General features: G+C 35.1%; 1 protein-coding gene across 1 annotated transcript in view; it reads right to left on the bottom strand.

Moving 5' to 3' along the window:
- The window catches only part of LRPPRC (leucine rich pentatricopeptide repeat containing), a 90,922-nt gene that overhangs the window by 47,138 nt on the left and 18,854 nt on the right, over window positions 1-24,930 (bottom strand). Inside the window, exons 9-23 of the mRNA XM_054819245.1 lie at window positions 24,581-24,723; window positions 24,193-24,298; window positions 24,004-24,111; window positions 17,987-18,105; window positions 17,289-17,382; window positions 14,002-14,071; window positions 10,241-10,268; window positions 8,775-8,832; window positions 7,557-7,663; window positions 7,265-7,342; window positions 6,858-6,911; window positions 6,030-6,143; window positions 4,690-4,820; window positions 3,157-3,242; window positions 1,326-1,530 (exon numbers count right to left, since the gene is read on the bottom strand). Coding sequence (XP_054675220.1) covers window positions 1,326-1,530; window positions 3,157-3,242; window positions 4,690-4,820; window positions 6,030-6,143; window positions 6,858-6,911; window positions 7,265-7,342; window positions 7,557-7,663; window positions 8,775-8,832; window positions 10,241-10,268; window positions 14,002-14,071; window positions 17,289-17,382; window positions 17,987-18,105; window positions 24,004-24,111; window positions 24,193-24,298; window positions 24,581-24,723 — 1,501 coding nt within the window. The remainder of the gene's footprint in view (window positions 1-1,325; window positions 1,531-3,156; window positions 3,243-4,689; window positions 4,821-6,029; window positions 6,144-6,857; window positions 6,912-7,264; window positions 7,343-7,556; window positions 7,664-8,774; window positions 8,833-10,240; window positions 10,269-14,001; window positions 14,072-17,288; window positions 17,383-17,986; window positions 18,106-24,003; window positions 24,112-24,192; window positions 24,299-24,580; window positions 24,724-24,930) is intronic.

The raw sequence follows: 24,930 nt of genomic DNA, 5'->3' as shown, positions 1-24,930 counted from the left end.
TAAAATGCAGCTGCTCTTACTGCACACTGCAAAGCGTATCAGATATTTTTCCGACACATTAGTTACATATGATTGCAGTTAAATTACTTTCATAAACATCTGCCTTGTCTTGTGATGTAACCAAGGCAGTGTTGCTGACTGAAAAGACGTACACTATATTCTTAACTGTTGACCACTACACTAAAACACTATTTTTAGAAGAGAATGTACACGCATCTACCAAGAGTTACATCTTTTTGATGAGAAATTTGAATACAGAAAACATTATACAGACCTTGCATACTCAGAATACTTAAAAGAACTAGAAAACTCTACACATTAACAGAAACATTAATATGCATCTTTGACGCCAACTTACACGATACTATGAAAAATGCACTTATTTCATTAGTTGTTATACTTAAGCCAAAAACATTTAATATACATTAACGAAACTGCAAGAGATTGATCAATCACACTAGCTGCAAGAGATTAAAATCCAGCAACTACATAAATGACAGAAAAAAATAAGAGGATTGTGCATATGGTAAAGGAAGTGAAAAGGGACTCTTGGCTCAATTTTAGTATGAAATTGTTATATAGTTCATACGTACATTAACTCAAATATCCTACACCTCAAAAATGAAAATTTATGCAAAGGAACATGACGCATGCAATTACAGATACTTCCTGCCAGAATGAATGTATGAACTTCCTTTTCTCTATTAAATGGTATTAAAAGTATATATGAGGCAGGGGGAGGGGAAAAAAAAAAATCACAATAAGCAAACCTGACAGTACTTTCCTTGAATTTTAAATTCTGCAAAATAGCAGACTATTGGCAATAACATCAAATGATTTTAATTATGTGAATTAAAAAAAGTTCAATGTTCAACAACCGCCCTTCAACTCACCTGAGATGGCACAGCAAAATAACACTGTTTTGATGGGAAAACACATACTACTTAACCACAAGAGCTGAGAATATACATATCATGCTCTGAAGAGCTATCTTGTCAAACAGACTTTAGGACCAACTAATTCATACACATATTCCAATATATAGCCACTTCATCTCTGATGTGTCCATGAAGCACAGCTGCTGTTCCCAGAGACCATGACGTGATGTATAAGTGATAAAACCAGACTTATCTAACTTAAGAAAACATATTGGTTAATTACTATTCCTAGATCACTTAAGTATTATACGTGGGTGCACATGTGCATGTTTACATGCATGAGCACTTTCAAACGTGAATGTGCAGCTGTGTATAGCATACACAGGTCCTAACACAAATAAATATCATATCATAACTTCTTTCCTCTGAAGCCCAAACATAGCTTACTTTTCAAGGTGAACTGTAATCAGAGGGGAATGAAGGACAGCAGTTTCTGCCAACCCCAGGTTCACAATGGTCTCGTGTAATCGATTCACTGTTTCAACTTCACCTCGCATGGCAGCGGCATTAAGAATGCGGAAAAAAGATGCAACTGTTCTGTCTGAGATAGGAACATCCTTCTCTTTCATCTCCGTTAGAATGTTAATAGCATCTACAATGAAACAACACAAAAGACCCTTAGGTAATTTCATGTAGGGAAAACAAACTGCTATTAAAACAGCATTTCAAACCCAGCAGGAATGTAAATTCTGGCGTATAATGCCGATTTCAAGTTAATTACTACTTGCATTTCTAAACGAGACTACAATTATAAATCCACAATAGCATGGTTTTATCATTTTGCTGCAACTTTGACTACAAATTATAGATAGGAACTGTGTGCCCACTCTGCACCACATAACCCTGTATAGTCTGCCCTATAGCTGCAAGATTCTGCTAAATGGATGCTTTTATCATTCAATGCTAACATCTGCTAAATCACTCCATTGTTTCTTCAGCAGATGGCTTGTCACGAGGCCAGATAATAAAGATATGTTTACACTGTATATACAGCCAGACTAATGGTCTGATACCGATAGGGCCTGTTTGCTGTGTCGATACTAATTAGCCAAGGAGAGCCAATGAAAGCTTTCTAACAGACTGCATGTTAAAACATTAGGTTCATTAAGCTTCATTAGTAAGGCAGAAACAAACATTTTGGTATATGGAATAAGTGCATTTTTATAATGTTCTTAATTATTGCACAGACAGAATGTTTTGACCACTTTACATTTGGCTACGTTTATGAACTGTTTTATTTTCCGAGGGACATTTATGCTCTTAAAAGCAAGCTAATCTTTTCAAACTGCTTTAATGTAGAGGTGGTCATGATCTGATTTATTATGATTTGGAAAATGTCAGCTTTGTTAAGCATTTTTCTAACAGTAAGCTTAATAAGAGGCCAAGACAAATTTCAAAGAAAGATCTTATAAGAAAAAAAAATTACATTAGCTTTTTTATTTTATCGTATAGTGTTTTATATAAAACCATAACATTTTGCGTCTAGGCTTGGACCATGCTTTTACGGTGTTAAGTCTTCTACAAAATCACAGAAAACAATATTCAGAATCACCTTTTAAAGTTGATGACAGTTCTTTTAAAGATCAACCAAATCATGTAAATTATAGAATTGTATTAGACTAAATTACAGAAATTAAGAGCTAACAGTTTAATGCAAACATCTAGAAATACCAAATAGGTGGTTTGCAGAACACTTATTAAAAGCCAAAATTCCCAGGCAGTTTGACAGATTGACTCTAAAATTCAATAACAAACACATAAAAGAATACTAACAGAAAAATATATACTTTTTATAAAGTTAAATGATTTTTTTTGCAGTGCTTGGCTCTTATGAGAAGGTTATGTTTATAGGTTTTATGTTCAGCCTTCAGACCTTCTTAAGCAAAAACAAAGCCATTAGTCTAGGCACATACGCAATTTGTGCCATAAGTCATGATCTTCAAACTCAATCCAAACAGCAATGCTAATAAAAACTAGCTGCAGAAATGCAAAAAGCACTGAGCTGTGCAAATGTAAATGACAAGCTTGCCAATCCATTAAAACTAATGGCCTGCACTGTCCAAGCATCTCTGGTTGAATTCACATGCAAATTTGTATGCAAAATGTTCAAGCACTTTTCAGGACATGATATACCATTAATATCAACTCACGTTTTTATTCTTGAGGCAAGATACCTTTATTATATAGCAGAAAAACACAATGAAAGCAAATGGATTACCTTCTAGTCTACCATGCTTTCCTAAGACCTCTACCAGTGCTACGTACTTTCCAGCGTCAAGAGCAACAGGTGAACTCCTAGGGAAGCTAGAAATTAAAACATTAAGAATTGTATCAACAGAAGTTCACATTTTATGGATTCAACTTAAAGATCTGTTTTTAAAACTACATAACAAAGCAACAGCATTGACAGCTAAAAGTTATAATAAGTATTAAAGGAAAAATCTGATAAGACTTCAAAAGATGCACCATTAAAATGTGATTTAAAAATATTATCCACCCACCCTCCCACTCCCCAAACCCAAAAGTTATATTTTAAAGAGCCAAATGGTTTAATTAATTATTTAGTAGTTATTGCATAAAATGGAGTATTTCTCAGAAGCTTGGGAAGAAAACTCAGGCGACATGACTGGGGTGGGGCTATATTCTTTTTGATAAAGAATATGAAACTATTTGCCTATAGTAACAAGTTAAAAGCTACTCTTTTGAAGTCTCTGCTACGTATTTGTTTTCTTTGTTTTTTCTGGAAGTTTTAAAATTAATTCCTTCTCTGGTGATTCTCTTCCGAACAATTCAAAAAGAGTCACTTCTTAGCAGTATTACACTACGCTTGAGGCAGATCAGTAAAAATGTGCTACTGCAGTGAAGCTCCACTACAAGACTCAATATTACTTCATGCAAGCTCACTATGGGGATTGTGTGAGCGGTAGTACAGCCCAAAACAGTATACTACCGTTATTTGCAAAGTAGCAAATTTCTTGATATTCATAGCTCAATCATTTCACATAATTTCAAACACTAGCAAGGTGTAACGAACACCTGCCTGCTAACCTACTGTAACACCAAAGCAAGTACTTTGTAAGTGCATATGAGAGATAGAACCTGAAAGTATCGCATAACTTGTTCTACATTCACTGTAGCATCAGACCAAAAGGAGGCTTTCAAGGGAAAAAAGGGAAGGGGCAAACAGAAAGATCATCTGTAAGAATTTGCTCTGGGATAAGTCATCCATAGTATGTTTTAGCTGGGAGCTAATTTTCACAGCCAAGATAAAAAGCTCTGAAAATAAAAAATTAAAGCAGAATGCTTGTTGACAGTCTTAAAATAATGTCACTCAGAAACACTGCTATTCTAAAGACAATATAGGTGCAGCATATTCTAAACACATTCTAGGTGCTTTGTAATACACAAGACAGGTACTTTTTTCCCCCCTTAAATTAAGCCAAACTTCAATTTAGACACTATGTATGCTTAAAATAAAAACAACATAGATCCTACATAGCAATTTGCCTTTTTTAGAAAAAAAAAAAAAATAGATAATTACTGACCAAAGTAACTGTTTCTGATGTTCAATTATACAAAGCAAATTTTTTGTTTCAGAAAACCACACCCTTGACTGTTTTAAATGCACATACATTGGTGGGGAAAACTAATTAAAAATGGATGAGGGGGTTAATACTCAACCTACTTAATTCAACAAGGTCTATGTATCAGCATAAATCTCTGTGACATGTTTCAGTGCCGGTGTACTTACACTTTTTCTTTCAGGTTCATTGCCTCCTCTACATTATCATGTCGACAGCACAAATTTATTAAGGCTGCATAGCCACCGACAACCATGTCCGGTTCGTATTTGGCTTTCACTTCAAGGGCTTTTTGCATATTCTAAAAAAGGAACAAAGCAAAGATGTGAACTAGAGGAAAAGTCAATATGACATTATGATTCTTATATGTTCAGTGTGCAGTTACATGACTGCTTTAGTGCTTTTAGTAGTATAAGATCACATCTGAAAACACTGTGCTGTAGTGCTTTAGCAAATTTTAAGTCAAAGTTATTTTGCAGAAATTAATATTTTTTTAAACACCTTTTAGATTAACTTGAGAGTAGATTTCCAAATAATTTTTCTTGCTTTACGTTTATATTTCTAGCATGTTTTAATGTACAACTTTTTTTATTTTTTAATCCAGACAGACACCAGAAACATGATTAACCCAAATTCCCAAATAGTTCTTATTTATTTGGAATTCATAACAATTTTCACCTGGTACTCTGCCAAACACACAACAAAACTACTTTCAAAAGAATAAAAAACTACTTAACGATCCCATAGAAAGCTTTTTTTTATACCTTCCTATTCATACATTTGACCACTTTGAACTTACAATGGTGTTTGCTTCTAGTCTTATTTCATATGCAAAATCATAGAGACAGACAGCTGAGAATCACTCTTGCTAAATTGTATTCTTAGCAACAGAGAATATTGTGCTATCATCTGCACGACTGTTACCGTTCCTATATATACAGCTTTATAGGCAGGATCATACTGAACAAGAAACTGAATAAAAGTGTGGTGATACCCCACAAATTACAGACACATACTAAATGAATGTAAACTACAGCTGGACGCCTGCCGAATGAAGGCAAGAGACCCTTTATCTCAGAAGAGCTTTCCTCCTGCAGGAAAATGGAATTTCAATCCCTGCATTAACAACCTAGTAATATTTGAATTGCAAATGACTAGTGCATGTATCAGTTGCTTGACAATCTAGATATAAGAGACCGGAGCCATGGCTTGAAAGGACATTTGGCATGTATGATAAACCTATCACAGCTGTTACTATCATTCACTTTGCAGATTATTGTAAACAAACTTCAGCAACCCCAAAACATGCCATTCAAGGTGTTGTTGAAATTAGTTAACCTTTTGATTTAATTGCTTTTTGCACTTATGTTTGATTTATAAGCATCAAGCCATGAAACCTCAAGCACTGCACTTGTCTTTGCTTAACTATGTCTTTCCATAATACCGTCATTTATGTCCCTTTAAAAATATAGCTATGTGTTTCCAATTATCTCTGCATTGCTTGAGATACCTCTTCTTCACAAAGAGCGTGTATGAGTTGTTTTAAGACATCTGTAATAGGCTGGTTTTCAGCTTTTCGCTTTTCTAGTTTCTTCTCCAAAGCAAACACGTCAGATTTAGCACTCTAAATGGAGGTAACAGAAAGAATGTGAATTGCAAAAACACCCTTCCCCGAACAACTTGTCGGATCACTTTAATAAAAGACAGACAAAATAATCTTCTTCTTTCATACTACAAGAATTTTTTTAATCATTTAAGGTGCTTTTATCTGTTTAAATAGTACATACTAATTGAAGATTTGAGTCAGAATACAGTTAAAAAAAGCGTTAAGTAGCATATCTACAAAGGTCAACATTACTATTTCTCTTGTACTCAGTTCTTTGTGTTCAGGGAAGTGGGGAATAGAAGCCTGTTTCTTCTTCCATCTCCACTCTGCTCAGATCAGAGATGTAAAGACTTGACACTCCACTATTAGAAGCAGTATGGATTTATATGGTCTCTGCCACTCAAGTGGATCACTGTAATTTACAAGCACGAATTAAGCCTCACACCACCACTGTTAACTAACTAGAACTTGCAAAGAAAATATTTACCAGACAGGGAAACTGAGGCATGAAACCTAGGCCAACTCCAAGGTCAAGTAGCAGGTCTACGTGAAAATCTGGACAGCCTTTGCTCCTAACTCTGGAAAGTAACCTCTGAACTTCAAATGGTAGATTTAAATAACGTTAATGTACTTCCATGATCTGAAAGCTAGTGATTACACTTAATCTAAAACCCATATCCAAACATTATTATTACAGTAAGAACAAGCATAGCTATCTGTGAATTTACTTACTTCTGGAATGTTGTCTTTAGACAGGGATTTTTTATGAAACAGTAATCTTGCATCCTAAAATGTAGTAAGACAAAGATATCACTAATCCCCCCACCAAAAAAAGTTCAATCTCTAAGCAAGCATATTATGCTAAAAATGTTCAAGTTAATTACATAAATTGCAATGTTGAAAAAAGCTGTATTCTGCAGCGTTATTACATTGACTTGAAAAAGCACTTATTAAATGCATCCCTCAAAAACTTTCACATACGAAATGTAAACAGCTTGAACAGCAAAAAATCATGGAAAAGTTTAAAGGCTTACATATAATCACTACACAGAGGTATTTATTTTGCAAAGGAGAATATATTTACAGAGCACAGACACTCCATTTTTTAGCTTCAAAGTAATTACTATAGAACCACAGACCTTCATTAATTCAGGAACTTGAGAGGAGTCCAGCAGTCTGAAAATGCCGCTGTAGTGGGTTGTAGGGATAACTATATTCTATACCAAGAGGTGGGGAAAAAAAATTATATGAGTTTTTAAACACAACCAAACTGAAATTTGTCTAACAGAAATTATCTCAGACGTAATTCAAGTCTCCAGCTCTTGCATGTCATTGAGAAGTGGTCTGGTTGTACTTAAAAGCAGCAATTTCAAATCTAATAGATACATGTCAGGCAGGACAGGCATTATGTAGCAAAAAATGAAATGGTACCATCTTCTTCAGCTGATGGAAGTATTGTCTCAAACGCTCCTCCTTGGCCTGTACCTCTGAGTCACTCATGCTGTCAATCAAGTGATAAAGAAAATAGCCAACAGCTTCTGTGGAAAAAAACAAGAGAAAGCATTCCACTAAAATTACCGAGACTGTCATGTTATCAAGATTAATTTATAAGAAATCATTTTGGTGTGAGATGTCACCCTGATGAGAGGCTCTGAAATGGCAACAATGATCACTGAGGCATAGAGATTATGTGGTTTGGGAGCACATATCTAACTGGTGAGTGAAAGGAATATTAATTATTTTCAGACCTAGTGACAGCTTTTCAGTACAGAATCTTACTTCAATCTATTTTTTCCACTACTGTGTGACAGAAGTGGTACTGCCCAAGGCCTTCCCCCCCTTTCCTGTGCACTACCCCAAATAGTTGCCACAAATATTTTGTCATTGCTCAGAAGAAAAAATAGATTTCTAACACTTTGCATATTTATTCTGTACATTTTACCCATTATATTCCATTACCAAGCTACATTAAGTATTGTGATATTAATATAAAAACATAAAAAATATTTTAACCATTAGATCAACTAATACTGAAGAAGTTGCATGAAAATCAAGATTAATAGATTTTAGCAAATAGTTTTAAATTTCTTATCTATGCAAGTGTAAAAATATACGGGGTCCTGTAGCTGAGAATAAGAGCAGCATGAATTATTGTCTTCTCAAAGGTTAGCTTTCCCCGTACCCTCTTGCCCCTCCAGGAGGAAAAAACCCCTCTGTTTTTTGAAAGCCAGATTATACAAAAAAAGTATACTTAAAGCAGAAGATTTGGGATGTTAACTACCATTTTGCTTCACAAAATCAGAAGAGCTACTAAAGGTAAAACTAGGTTGAAAGACTGCCTTTTTTTTTTTTTTTTTAAGTATTTAAGCACTGATACTGTGTTCATTCTAATTCTCTGGTTTTCAACAATAAATTTAGGAAAATAAATCGTTATCAGCAAGATATATTTATAATTCTAAAAAAAAAAAAATCTCATGGATCTCTCAAAATATGCTCTGATTATTCGAATCAGGATTTTACCCAACATGTTTTCAAATTTCACTTTCAAAAAGAAGCAATCAGTGTTTACTGTTGTAATCCCTCAAACCCATCATTACACAGAAGAACGGATTTGTGGATAAGTTACAATCATAGAAATTGAAACTCTACCAGTTGGTCCTGGAGGCGTCAGGCAATAACGTTCATCCTTGTACAACAGTTCTGTTATCTGGTAAGACAGAATAATCGTACATTGCAGCCAAAAGAAGCAAGCAAGGACAAATAGTATCTGAAATTGAATTCTCAAAATAATAAAGCATTTCTCTGTTAAAGTATTATTCTTTACCACATCATAGTAATTCCCTAAGAAATATAAGGAAGGTTTTTTTTGTAAATAATAGGTTTTTCTTTAAAAAATATTGCAAACAGAAATGCTTTCTGAGGTATGGCAGTAAGACAGACACTCTAGTATTCTGTTTATGTATCATTCTACAAAAAGTTACCTATCATAAGACAATGCTTAAAGCAAATATTAACTGGTGTCACTCCTGGAAATGCTACAATTACATTCCAATTTACTGAAAGGCTGAAATTTACCCATAAAGCATTTTTTATTATTATTTTGAAAGAAGCAAATACATAAAGAAAATAGAGGAACATGATTTATTGTGCTCTGCTAGATTTAAGATAACTAGTACAGTTGTTGTAAATAAGTGCAATTTTGAATGACACAATATGCCTCCATAAAAATTAATTGCATTTGACTAAATTTAGCACACATTCCGTCAGTCATACAAACTGAAGGAATACGTAGATTTTACTTCATCAGAGGAAAAGAAGCATTTACCCAAAAGCCCCACATCCTACCTACAAATACTTTCATCTAAACTACATCACTTTAAAATCCATTCGGCTGTTCTAAAGGAAATTGCATCATCATAGTTAAAAACTGAGATTTTAAGTATTTCAAGAATTTTGCTTTATCTGCCATGATTCTCGAATGCAATCTGAAAGTAGTTAGAGGGAGATGCATTTCTACTGTTGAAGTGCTGTGTTTCAAGCAATGACGAAAGAAAAGGAACCCTCAGCTTCAACTGTTAACAAAAATGGATAAACAAAGCCAGAAAATACCAAATGTGCAATGGAATACCGTATCTAGCACTTCTCATTCTACCAACACCATGGACACTGTGGACAGTTAAACTACAGCTTTCTTCTGCCCTTTTGCCCTCATCCTCCTATGACAAATCAACACACAGAAGAACCTACAACTACAATAAAATCCAAGAAAGTCACAATAAGGCAGTTGTCATTCTGCATCAAATCTCAGAGAATACCAGAAAGGACAAATTCCAGGAAAAAAAAGAGTGTATGATATTATTTCTAGATTTAGAAACTGCAGTAGCATAAGCTACACTATGAGGTAACACCACATTTGATTTTTCACAATTACGCTTAACTGTCCACAATTCGAAAACTCGATTTAATATAGTTGTACAATCTGCCACTGACAAAAGTCTTCCTTAAATTAATCAGGTCTACAATGACCAGGCTCAGAATTCAGATTTACAGTAATGCATCATAAACATGCAGTGCCTAAAGAACTTGATTTTATATGCAGCATTATCCCCACTTACCTTGCTCCAAAGATGTACATCATTTGAGCTGAAGAGGGCAGCAAAGGATAACAAATTGAAAACAACAAAATTATTTTACTCTTTTATCTTTTAAAAAAAAAAAACACCACAAATCATTAACACTGAGGTTCTTACTGAATTATTTAAATAAAATTAAAATACAGTAATTGCCACACATTGTTTAAACCAAGTTTGTACAGAATAAGTATTGTACTTTTTACTATACTGCATATGATCATTGTTTCTGCAACTTCAAATGCAGCAACCCAAACACAAAACTAAGGCTACAATGATATATTTTAGTTTTATTTTTAGTTCAATCTTTTAACATATCCTAATTGTACTTTTTTTTTAATATTTTATTCTACTTGGCATTTCAAGAAAATAAGCTTCACTCAAACAAGTCACACTTTAGATAGCAAACACTCAATATGTGGAATTCGCTAGAGCAAAAAAATCTAGACTCCAGTGCATTAAAATTAGAATTTCAGTATAGACAGATAACTACAGGCAGCTATAAATGCATTTATACCATGTTAAAAACAAAGTAATCAAATCTCTTACTTAAGGTATAATGTTTATTTTATAGTGAGATAAATAGATAATATTTTTTAAAAAACCAAACAAAAACAACAGAAAACAAAACACAGAACTCCAATTTCTCCCCTCAGAACAGGACAGAAAGAACTTGGAGAGCATTTCTCTGTACATCATCAGGTTACAGCCAAAGATTAAATGTTAACCAGTTCACTAAAGTATAAAAAAAACCAACATATTAAAATGTTAACCAGTTCACTGAAGAATAAAAAACCTAACATATTCCTATAATTTGTAGAACAAAAATTCTCGCTAGAAGCTATACCTTTTTAACAACTATAAAGCAGCATTAACCTAGACAAGGCTAAGAGAACAAAAACTTATGACCTTATTTATCTTCCTATAATTCTCATAAGCAGAAAATAAGATGTCAGTCTGAACAGCTGCAGAGAAACTTGAAAGCATTCATAGAAGTTTAGAATTTTATTTAGGAGGTTCAAGCCTACGAAATATTTATTCTTTTGGTGCTACTGCCACTTGTATTTGAAAATGAGTCAAATGCAGGTCCACACAGAGGGGAAAAGAAAAAATGCTATCTGTGAGGTTAGTTAAGCTTTCCTGGGTGAACTCGCTCCACCACTGACAGCATGACAATGAACTGCAGATATCAAATGCATCAATTTCCTAAAGTACTTTGAAATAGTAATGGTACATCAGGCAGACAGAATGGGAATACTTTGAAGCAGTTACCAGAGGAGAGCAGCTTCAACAGAAATCCATAAACTAGTCTGCCACAGTTCATGTGTCCCTGGTGTCCACGCCCCGTACTTTTGTACATGTCCTGGTTTTGACTGGGATCGTTAATTTTCTTCCTAGCAGCTGGTATCAATTTAGCAGCTGTTTTGGATTTAGGATGAGAACAATGTTGATAACACACTGGTGTTTTAGTTGTTGCTGAGTAGTGCTTACACTAAGTCAGGTACTTTTCAGCTTCTCATACTGTCCTGCCAAGGAGAAGGTGAGGGTGCCCAAGAAGCTGGGAGGGGGCACAGCTGGGACAGCTGACCCAAACTGGCCAAAGGGATATTCCATACCATATGACGTCATGCTGAGTATATAGCTGGGAGTTGGCCAGTAGGCAGCACAGCTCAGTAACTAGCTGAGCATTGGCTTTGAGTGGTGAGAAACTGCACTGTGCGTCACTTGTTTTGTGTATTCTTCTGTTATCATCATCATCTTCTTTTTCTGTCCTATTAAAAAGTCTATCTCAACCTTTTTTTTTTTTTTATTCTCTCCCCGATCACACTGGGGTGGGGGGGGTGTGGGAGCAAGCAAATGGCTGTGTGGTTGTTTTAGCTGCCACCTGGGTTAAACCACAATAGCACACCAGTCCTAAACTCTGCTTATTTGAACATTTGAGACCAGCATTTAGTCACATAATTTTGCTGCAATCTTTAAAAAAAGGTACAAATATTCTTTTCTTCTATCATACCTTCAAGCTTCCTTTTTAGGGTGTTCTAGCCATTAAATTTAAAATAGAAAAGAAAGCATGAATTAGTACCCTTTCAGAAAGAATATAAGGGTCAAATTTGGGCATAGCCATCCTTGTATATAGCTTCTGAAGCCAGGTAGCAATAAAGGCAAACCAGAAAGATTAATATTAAAGAAATAAAAAAACCCTTATGCCACACAAGTGGCAAGGAGAGAGGCGGAAACAGTAAGCTGAAGTAAAAAAAGCACAACCCCACCATAAAACAAACAAAAAAAACCCCCCAAAATCCAACCTTATCCGGGGGTATAGCCCAAATGTCTGGTAACTACTGAAATCACAACAGTAGTAACTGTTCCACCAAGGAGAGTAACTGTTTCACTTGAGGAGGGTATGATTCTTAGTAGAAAGTTTTTACAAGTTGACAGCATTTTATAGATACTTTCAATCACATTCTGAACACCTGCAGAACTCTCCAGCGGTAGGGGTATTTGACACAACCATTGGTTGTGTGGGGTAAACATCGGCATGGCTTCCTTTCTAGTGCAAGTCCTACCAATTTAATATTTGTCTATAGTTAGAGAGAGAAAATGTGTTTCAAAAATCTGTTACTTTTAATTAATATATCTGAAATGGCTGACTCTGGGGTTGACTGCTAAAAGGAATAGTAAAATACCCCTTTTGGATCTAAAACATTATTTCACTTATCCCTGGGAAGTCAAGATCAGTTAGAGCCCAGTTAATAATTCCAACTGGAACACTGGTTTGCTTTTTCTCCTCCTTTTCCCATGGCAGGCAGGATCAGCTAGATAGAACTTGCAATTTATTAGGAAATTATTTTGGTCATATTCACCTGGTATGTTTTACTAATACCCAACCTAAACATAGTTACATCTCAGGACCATTACAAAATTTTAGTAAATAACTTAGTCAACAAAATCAGCCTTTAGACTCTGGTCCCAAGTAATATTAACTGACCTCTCTGGTTCTCAGTGGCGTAGGTATGCTGCAGAACACCTCTCCCCACCCCACCCCCATTCACAGTCCTAAATATTTGACTGGCACAAACAGTGAATGGTAGAAATGCTTGTTAATTCACATATCCTTGCATAAGCTTAAGACAACCCTGCAAGTCAGCAAGGAACCCTCCTTACAAAATGGGACCATATGGCTGTGAATACAAAGTCACAGCAATGTAGCACCATACTAGGTGTTGAACGTCAGCATTTGGGAGTCATACTAACCCAGAGGGCACAGAAAGCTACCACATGTAGTAGAGTATGCCTGGCTCCTACTGGTGTTTCATCTTCATTAAGCACCTGTTTATTTGAATGGTTAACAGTGATAATCTTTAGAGAACCCTCACATTAGCATTGCAGTTTATAAACAAAAAAGCGAATAAAGATAAAACCCTGAATGTTTACTACCCTGAGAAGTTTATGTACTGTCAAATACCACAGAACAAACAAGAACAGTGAAGTTCTTTTAAATCCACTATATATACTACTTCAAAGGGATGCTCATATATAGCACAGGCAATAAAACCAGGGAGAGCAGAGAGGAACAAAGATATTCCTCAGATCTGCTACAGCTGGAACCCTACTTTCAAATTTTCAAACATGGAGTGTGTGTGGGGGGGAAAGACCGCACAGACTTGTGCTCAACAAGGCAAAAAAGTGAGGGAACTTTGCTACAGAGGAGAAAAAAAAAAGAGGTATTCATATAGCAACCTTACCTTTTAAAGCCCAAAATGAGGCTGTTTCTAAACTGACGAACATCAATAGGAGGTGTGCTTGCTGAAGACACTGTAAATGAAAGAAATGTTACTAAACAGTCATTGTAAAAAAAATCCCTGAATTGCAACAAGTGAGCAGGTCATGTAAATAGGGTGTCATTAGAAGAACTATTTCTTTAGTTTAGTAAATTCTGACAAACTTTTGTAAATCAAAATTTCCAATATCAGGGTATTTGAAACAGCGCTGGTTTTATCAGCTCTAAATCTGCTCCATTTAAAAAGGGATGAAATACTTGAAAAGAGATTTTTTCCCTCTTCATTGCCTTTAAGGTAAATAGTTAATACATTAGTCTTTTACACAGATTAGTGACAGGAGTAAGCATCTTATCTGTAAAAAAGTACAAGACTGAAAAAAATATTATGTTTCAAAAAGCAAAATAACCCCCAAACAATTCTAATCAAGAAAACTTGAGATATTCACGCTGGAAAGAAAAAAGATCCACCAGAGGTAAATGTTTTGTTAATTGTTTCAGACTGAAAACCTGCCTTAAAACAGGCTTTTCAATTTTGCCTTCTCTTTTTTTTAGTATTAAAAAAAAGACACTTTCCTTAGGTAATTGCCTCTGCTGGTGTAAATTGCCTGACACAAGAACGAAAAACTAGTTCCATCTAAAGTTCTATCCACTGAATTAAGTTAAACATAAGGGGGGAAAAAAAGAAAGATACACAGTTCTAAATGTTTGGTTGACATTTACAATATTGGCTGAACACAAAGGAAACTGTAAAATTACTTAAAATTAGATGTCTCCGAGAGGTCATTTACAGTTATGCCCTACGTCCTCATCTTTACATCATTTCTTGGCTAAATATTCCAAATCATTCCTCCTTGTTCCTCTAGAATTGCTGTCTCTCATTCCAACACTATAGTCCAGCAAAGAAAAAAAAAATACGGTCGGAGATGCATTTAAGTCCTGTAAGAAGTTATCATCATCTAATTTCACTATCACAATAGAATTAACCACTGTAAAAACCTGAACGCAATGGGCCCTTTCAGCAAGGGCTGCAATATGGTATATGGTAGAAGAGAATTGAAATAAAAACATCAGCTCTTTAAGAACCTGGGAAATAAAAGGCGGGAACAACATGCTAAAACCACTCCTTAAGTCTAACCCCAGACATTTAGAAAATTAAAAGTTATAAGTGTTGGAACACTTTAGTTTGAAAACCTCCAGTAAAGTTGGTTTAAAGAAACCCTCAATACAAATCCTCCTCCAGTGGTATATTAAACTTTTTGCTCATAAAAAGACGAGTAGAAAAGCATCTTAGCATGCTCAGCTGCTGCTGACAATCAGCAACCTGGTTTCCTTAGCAACAAACAAGTCTGAGAAAATCAAGAGGCTGACAATGAAGTGGAATGGAACGGCATGATAAAGGGAAAAAGCGGCTCTCATGTATGCTGCCTTATGCGCCCAGATTCCTCAGCTGGTGCTTCGTAGCTTTCATCTTGTCAGTAGCAGAAATCTATACATTTTAAGGTATGAGAAGCTGAATCAATACACCTAGATAGCAACCTGCACTAATAACCAACCTTCGCCTCCCCCGACTACACTCATCAGACAATCTTGAACTATTTTCCATACTGCATTTATTTTTCCCTCTTTGTAATACTGCAAAAGAAGCCAAGTCAAAAACAAACAAACAAAAAAATCAGCTGTTTAATATCTGTGCCTTATCATTACATAGGTGCTAATTAGATTTACTAGCATTCATTTCAGCCTGGTAAACTATTTACGGGAGTACCTTCCTTTAAAGCTCAAGTTCAAAAGAAATTTTGTATGTCTCCAAGAATTATTAACCCTAGTCTTTGTAAATAGAAATACCACGACAAGATTTAAATTCAACACACAGACAACAGCTAAATAATCCACTGTGAGACTAATTTCATGACAGTAAGACGGAATACAGCCTGTATCATACTTTTGATATCATATACATTTATCACACACCAGGCACACACATATTTGTGCCTTATAACACATTAAAACCTCACTACTTCAGTTAACCAAAATGAGTGTGCAGAGGTAGGTTTACTTCTTCATGTAGGAAAAAAAAAAAACAAACCCCAAACAACAGCTATTTCACTTTCCAGAAGAAATTTCATTGCTCCTAATAGTTACTCTTTCAAAAAAAATTGAAAGTTAAGTACTTCATTTTTCATGGTTAATGGTTTTTGCTGCAATAAGAGCAAACAAAATAACGGCAGACTGAAAGGTGAATCTTGAAGATTTACTAATTGATAAATCTCAAGTACAAAAATGAAATCACTGATTAGCAACTACTCATTTAATTTTCTCATTTTCAACACAACAGCTTCCCAGGGTCATGGTGTACAGACTCCATATTTTTATATTGATTAAAACAAACAGTTAATGACAATTGCAACAAAAGACTGCTTAAGCTTTTCCCTGAACCATGGACAAATAAAACCGTTGTTTAGAAAAGAGATCTCTCTGTATCAGATTTAGTCCAAATTTAGGTGGTTTATTATTGTGTCAGTATACTAGGTAAATAAAAACTGTATTTGTTTTAAATTTTCAAGAGAAACATACATTCCTATTTAATCAAGCAAATCATCCCATCCCATACATTCGGTCAGTGATGTACATTAACTTCTGCAAGCACTGAGCATGAGAACAGCCTTTGGAGAAAACTCTTAAAAAGCTATTAATTCATGCTGTTACAACTTCATCACCTAATTAACCCATCAAATTTATACACATAACCAACACATCAGCAGAGCACCCTAAGGTTAACATGAGTGCCAATCAGTTCTTTAAAGTTGGTTCTTTCATTAATCATCCTGTAGTACTTCAGAGCCATATTGTCAGACTAGCATCCTGTTGCAACTGGTGCTGCAAACAAAAACAAACCCCGCACCAAAGATTTAACAGTCACTGTGCAAGGCAAATTGTTTCCTTAAGCCCTCTAAGTACCAGAGGATCATAATCCTATCACAATCACAGAACAGCTGTGATCTGTAAATATCTTGTATGTAAACCTTGTGGCTAGGTTCCATATTAAAGAATTTAACCATGATATGTTTTCCAGAATTGGTAGTTTCAAACAGTCTGACATCTTATCATAGAGGATCTCACATCATAAAAGCTTGGCTCAAGTTTTCCACATATCTTTAAACTTCATATATTAATACACGTAAATCTCTTAGCCTACAACCAACCAACACTACCACCAAGTACATAGAAACAAGCAACATGAAAAATACTTACACAGAGAAAGAACATTGTTCAGTCTTCCATGTGCTGCCTCATACCTTATTTCTGCTACAGAGAGTCCAACAGTTTCAAACAGACAGTCGTTTTTCTAGAGATAAAGCAATCAGTCATTGGAAATACACACAGCAAAGACTTTCTGATACTTCGTATTTTTAAACACTTCCTTCCCAAAGGACATTGGCATTCTTGTATTGATCGCTGTTGAGAACATAAAAGGTGCTCTACAGAAGTCTACCGGGCTAGCCAGGTAAGTTGCTACTGATCAAAAATTATCCAGCTTTTCTATTGAAATCAATCGCAATAGACAAAGTTACCAAAGGCAGAAAAAGTGGGACAGTTAAGTTTAGTCTAATTGTGAATTCTTCAGCCAGTAAAAAAAAATTTCACCAGAAACAATTGTAATACTTCTAATGCCCAGTAAAAAAAAAGGACATCATTCATTTCTTTTGTTTTCCACTTCAGGAAACAGAAAGATAGTAAGGCTTGAGCGAAATATTTTGTTTAGCAGGAGAAAGACATTGTAAACAAACCATCAGTGCAACAACTGTTTCAAAAGTAATCTGAAAATTCTGAACAGGCTTCCTCTACCACCTTCATGTTCAGAGCACTACTGGAGTCTAAAGCCTTTACAGAGAACATAGAAAAAAAAGCCACACAATAGTCATGTTTATGAATTCTAAACACAAACTTACCTTCAGCTGGGCACGGGCACTTTCACTATCAGCAAAATTCTTAAAAACATAGTCTGCGTATGTTTCTGTATCAAGTTCCACCCCCAACTCGTGCATCAGTTTGAGGACCTCAAAGATACCTATCAAGGCAAAATTGGTAAGGCTAAATATTTCAGAACAATGAAGACTCGAGACTCAACCTTTAAAATTAAATGTTGCTTTTCAAAAAAACCGACTTGTCTCCTCAATTTCCCTCCCTGAAACTGCCTTGCAAAATCCTCCATTTTTACTTTAGGTGTTAATAAAGTTCTCAATTGTGAAACTTAAAATAGATTTACTAAACTTTCTCTTCTGCGCTGTACTATCAAAAATACGAAATTCTTGGCTAGTTTGGAAATTGCTAGTACACAAAGTTATTTTCTAATACAGTGAATATATGACAGTTACTCTTAGTCATATTTGCAAAACACCTTTCAGAGCTATATATCAAAATGTACATATTATTGTACACAAAAACCAAATCCGAAACTTGCTGTATGTAATCAAATTCAAGATACAAATGCATTCTTTAATAGCTAATACATTCTTAGCTTGTTCCCAGTATCCAACCCTAATTAGCAAGGCAAGCTTTCAAGATTTGTCTCTAGATTTGTTTAAAACAAATAACATTTTTCTAAACAAACAGGTTGATGACTATCAACACATCAGCTTCAAACTGGAAATTCAGAGAAAGGCTGGAGTCTCCCAACCTGCAGTGAAGCTACATTATAACTTTCAATAGGGTTCACATCAATTCACACAACTAGACTCTATACACTACTACTGTAGAGATGCATTTGAAGACAACAGATACCAATTCTTAATAGTTCAGCAATTAGAACGCAGAGTTTTAGAGTATATTTCATGCCTTTTAATTGCTCACACTCTTCTGATTTGCAGAAACTTCTTACAGTAACTGTAGCTAGCAAACTCTGAACCCCTGTCAAAACAAATACAGGTATTACCATTTTTTGCTGGTCTAAAAACGATTTGTCAGTTGCTGCAGGACACCAGTACCAAACAACATATGTTTTTTTCAACTTGCATTTCATACTTATTACTTTAAAAATGTAAAGTTTCCCAAAGTCCCTGTCTTTGCCCTGGAGTGCCACCTATGGAAAAGTGACACTTCCATGAATATTTTATGCAGTGCACTATGGTGCAAATAATCAAATGTGAATTCCCTTTGAGCACTTGAAAATACATGCAGGCAAGTCACACTAGATTAAAGTCGCATCATCTGTTCGAGTTTGCCTTAAACAAAACTCTGGTTTTGGCCCAGAATCTGCAAAAATATGAATAAAGAATTAATTACAGTAAGTATTTCTTGATACCTTTCAAATTTTGACAGCTAGTTTCTATTTCATGTTTTCAACTTCCCAGAAAATACACTAAGTCTTCTTAGGCTGAAACCTTTTCAAAAATAACTGTATCTCTATCACTAGAAAACAGTTTGAAGACCAAGAACGAGACACCATAGTGACTAAGGTGTGGTAAACTCAGGAGATTTGAGTTCAAACTTCTATCTAGAAGAGAGTAGAAAACAGGCTTGTTAAGCATCCCCAGTCCCTAGTAGACATTTGTCACAAAACCGCTACATGACCTGGCACAGTTCCTCAGTAGGAAAGGGCAAGTATGAAGATGAGAACACCAGCACAACAGTGAGATGCAGATTAAGGAGGAATACCAGTAACAATACTGCACACAGTCAAATTGTTCACAAACTTAAAAAAAAAATAAAATGCTGCCACATTTCTTCATTTCTAAGATGGCTGATGTACAGGTTTTGGGGGGGGGAATAGAAGATTAATGAAATCCAACACAGAATCCTACAATTTCTACCTCACCGAGAGCAGAACTACTTTATTATCGCATAAATACCTTCCACAATACAAAGCAACGAAACAGTCGCACTTCAATCAAAGTACTATAAAATTGTCAGATACATGCACGAAATAGGATTTGAGCATTATGTGCATGGACTGTTAGAAATTCTTTGCTCCTTATGTTGGAAAATACACTAACCTCTTCTCTCTCCCTAAACCAAAGAACAGACAAAAAAAAAAAAAAAAAAAGAGACACACAAAAGTGCAGTCACATTTATCTAGAATACTGGTCTTCCAAACTTTGAGAACACATCCCCAAAACATGTATATTTATTTAGAAATTGTATACATGTACTACTGTGCTGATATATTATGCACATTATAAAACATAGACAGAAATAGAAAGTAAATAAGGATGAAATAATTGTTTATTTTATTTATTAACATCCCATTCACTCCCCAATGGATTGCTTTGCACACCCCACTTTGGAGACCATTGATGCAGAAGAGTGGGTATGACTAAAACCCACAGTAAAGTCTTCCAGCCATCTCCCTCCTTGATCAAGAATAGGTTTTTTGAGATCTTGGGCTCAGATACCCAAGGACTGCAGGAGCTGAGTATCTAAAAACCAAATAATTGAGCAGAAAGAGGATGGAATTAGGGAACGAAACACAGCCACACTTCTGTTCGCCTTTTTGTCAATACTGAAGACATCACTGGAACACCCCAACAGAACAGATTCCAGCCTCGAATCAGTATATCCAAGAACAAATACAGAAGAGATGAATTACAAGATGGTCATAATATTTCTGTGGTAAGGCAGAGTAACTTGCCGCTTTTCAAGAAGTGAAAAGTGAGACTTGCATTTCAGTCCACCTTTCATTTCCTAAGTTTGGAACAAGGGAGATTTCTAAGGCAGTTAGTACAGCTCTACATGTGCAAGGGCAGTAAAATTGGGCTTTAAGCAGTTTTCTAAGGAAACAGAAAAAATAAAACTCCAGTTCAAAAAGTGAGGTCACATTCAGGAAAACAACATAACATTTAACATATTTTTGCTGTGCTGTTAATTTCAGATGCACTCAGAAAGTTCTTTGCCAGAAAAATCTGCCTACAGAACAGTATTTCAAGCAGTTACTTTGTGAAATCACCACCCTTATTCCTCTCTGGACTCAGATTCTTATTTCCCAAAGAAAAAACTGAATTACCATTCATTAACCATGCTTTGTGTATATAACAACAGTTTAGTAGAAAACAAAAGTGAAATACACTACTAACTTTTAAAAATTGTCTTTAAAAATACAATGATTATAGAAAGATGAAGGGGAGCTATAAAATATTCAGTAACAACTGTAAGTCAAACATTCCTGCTCATTTATACTAGGTCCTCCTAGTTTTAGTGTATAATCTGATACAAGATGAATCTGAGTGCCAATAACAATTTCAGATCCACTACATACTGATCTTTTAAACCCTGCAAGCACTTTCCATTCCTAAAAGCCTAACAGCATTTACTTAGATAAATACTATGGAAATAAGTAATTATCAACTTATGTAACAGATGCACATAAAAGCAAGAATGCCCTATCTGAAATTACTTGCCTGCGTAAAATGACTGAAAAGAGCTGCTTGCTATTTCAGAGTGGTTAAGTTCTCTACGGTATATTTAAAAATGGCCTTGCTTAGTTTCATTCCTCTTAGCCATCACTTCATTACTTTTTTTCTTTCAAACTCAATTCCATAATACAGAAGTTAGGTATTTCCTTTGATTTCCAGTGTCAGCTTTTGTTATAATAAACATTAGGTAAACATTTAATTATACATTGCTACTAGTTATATAATTGTTTGGGTTACATTATACATACTGATTCAGACATTTGTACCCTCCAGCTCTAGACAGGTTGTTGCTTATATTCTGTGTTCTTTAATGATCATTTAGTCCACTGTCTACATCCTATCAGATTTTTAATACTTTTTCCTCAAAGTTTTTTGCAATTTTCAGCCTTACCTTTACCCAAGATGCAAAATTACACACATTAGGCTGGGCATTACTACATGGTAGAGAAAGGAATTATTACCTCTTTTTGGTATGAGAGGTGAAACTATCTATACTTTTGTTCACACAGCTCTATTATTTTTTTGCTGCTAGAAAGCATCATTCTGTTCATTTACTATCTGCTGTCACCTTTAGGTTCTCACTGCAGTATTATTTTTTGCTCTATTACTTCTATGAAACATTTTCAGGGTGGGTGGATTTTTTTCCCCCTATTTCCTTTCCTTGAAGCGTATTGGTTGTATTTTTAGATAGTGGATCTCATTTATTCATTTTTTTATTATTAAATTTCAAAAAATGAATGCGAGCTTACACATGGGAAGGAACACGACAACTTGTTTCACTGCAGCAAGAATAATTCCACTGATTCTTCACTGCACAAGAAATTGCTTAGATACCTTAGGTATTTTACGAATTGAAAAATCATTGACTTTTGTAGATAGGCACAAAGTAGTAACCTTTCCACTTGACAACTCAAACTCGGGGACTAAGTACCAGGTTACAAAAACGTGTTTGCAAAACCACGGTATAATCATACAGCCATAGAGAAGTTTGTGTGTCTGATGCCTTTACAGATAGAAAGGCTCTAGAAAATGGCAAAGCAAGCCAGAATTGAGGGTTCCCTCATCAGTTTTCTTCCCAATCTGCTTACATGACTTCCAGCAGGAACTACTAGCCAAAGCACAGTCAATTTCTACAGTAGGAGTCCAAGTTAGGGCAACCTCCGATCTTGCCAAAGACCAAGAGAGATATGAAAACTTAAGTTTCTCTCAACAGTCAGATATTGCTTCAGTTTTGGGAGCTAAGTCTAAATCTAAAAATACTTCTGATGTCTTATAATTGTGTTAGTGAGGTGAAATTTTCCATGGAGTAACAGAAAGCATGTTTTTTCAGTAGGCAGCATCCACATAGAGAAGTATGACACCGATTTCAATTTACTTATTTTTGGCAACATTGGACTTCAATTAAGTCACAAAGGACTCAACTAAAACAACGCTGCCAGACTTTTAAAATATCATAGAACTTTCAAGCATTTGAAAACCTGGGAGAAGATAAACTTGGGAAGTAGTCTAGCAGAAACAGAGCCTAAGGAGTTAATAAAAACTGAATATTGTTTTCACAAAGGCTTTTTGAAAAAGACTTGAGACATTTTTATAGCCAGAAACAATTAGGGAATACTTGTTTCAGCATTTCTTCCAAACTGGAATGTGACTGTATATTTAAGATAAAATTGCGATATGAAGAGTCTGCTAAAAGCACTTTTTTTTTGTTTGTGCATTTTGTTTGTCACCCAGTGTCACACTAACAACTCTGCATCTCATTCTAAAGCACATTATACTGTGAGATAAGATGAAAAAGACAGTTTTTTGTTTCCCCAAGGGGGTAGTACTTCTGTTAAAAGCATCTTTTTACAATACCATTCTTTCTGAATTACCAATAACGCAAACCAAAGAATTAGATACTGTACTCTAAAATTTAATATTTCTTCAATTCTTATTCATATCCTGTAGACATCCCCATGTGTAACAGGGGAAAGTATGCTAAATGCTTAAACCTACTTAAGAATCCCAAAGATTGAGCATTTCTGTCCTTCAATCAGTATGCTGTCAGGTCAGGCTCACACATACAGCAATGTAAGTTCTCTTGCAGTTTTTATTATTGTAACAAAGCTCACATTTGGCTTATCAGGTCGATAATAAGAAGTTGGCTTGAAAAAAGGATTGGGTTTGCAGTCCAAGACAGCTATTATAACGTAACCTTACTTTTAAATGCTTCCCTCAGATCTCAGTTTCTTCAAGAGTAAACTCCGTAAAAGGTAATGAGCAGCAAAAAGAACCAGCGGAAGACAGAAAGAATGCAAAGAGTTAAAAAGATAATTAAACTCTCTCACACATCTTTCTATGCAAAGGTAGACTTTATATTTGTAGAACTGTACCATGATTAAGTAAGAGAGGGTTAAAAAAAGTCCTTCTGAAGGAAAAATTGTTCGCAACAAAGACAGACACACGGCAGGGTCTTGGTTTACTTTCAACAGTTTGCTGAATCTCATAGCAATGTTATAATAAAGATTTGTGCACTAGGTTTGCAAGAAGGCCAGAGGAGCATGTATCAGACAACTAACCTTTAAGATTCTTCTCTTTCTGGAACCCAACTAGCAGCGGCCAGAAGTAGTGAGGTCTGAGTGGCAAGCCTTCCTCTTTCATCATCTTCATCACCTCAATGGCTAAGGCTGAAAACATTCACAAGATAATTAAACAGTGACCAAGTACTTCAAATAAGCATACGTAAAATAACTACATAAGCAGAGTACCTGATTTGTTGGTCTCCAAAGCACAACGCAAAATAAACGGTAATGGTGCCGAGTGCATTTTTGCTTCTTTTAACTCATTACAAAATTGCTTCAGCTTGTTCACAGGCTGCAAAAAATTTCAAAAATTCATTTAACACATTTTTAAATTTCTCAAATTGTTAAGAATGTCAGACTATTCTAATGCTTCGGAAATTGATATTACACAGGCCAAACATGATTCCTTTGTGAATTGCAATTTACTATGCAAATTGATATGAAATATTAAAATCCCTCTTTTAGTCTTTAAGAATTGCGTAAAAAAATCTACCATTTTCCATCTTCACAGCTGCATTAAAGTAAGTAGACTGTTATTAGTATATTAAGAAAAAAGTATTACTATTCTGCATACCATATCTCTGTTTACACAATGTTGCAAGAAGAAGCTACCCTGGTCCGTATTATCACGTGATAAATGATTAAAAGACTTCAAAATGTGGAAACTTATATCTTCGAAGCCATGAGTTATCAGAGTCAAACACAGGTTCATTGCATCTAGCAATTGAAAAACAGAGAACAAAATTAAAAAAGTGCATAGAACTATTTTTCCATTAAACTGCTAAAATTAGTGAAAGCTAGGAAAGTAAACATTTTACAAGTATCATTAGCATACTTTTAAAGATGAGTAACCAATCAAATTTGAGACTACCATTTTTAGAATTATTTCTATTTATCAATGAAATTCACTTTTCACATTAAAAA

This window comes from Grus americana, chromosome 3 (genome assembly GCF_028858705.1).
Source record: "Grus americana isolate bGruAme1 chromosome 3, bGruAme1.mat, whole genome shotgun sequence".
NCBI lineage: Eukaryota > Metazoa > Chordata > Aves > Gruiformes > Gruidae > Grus > Grus americana.
The sequence above is the reverse complement of the archived record's forward strand: the minus strand, read 5'-3'. Positions and strand labels throughout refer to the sequence as shown.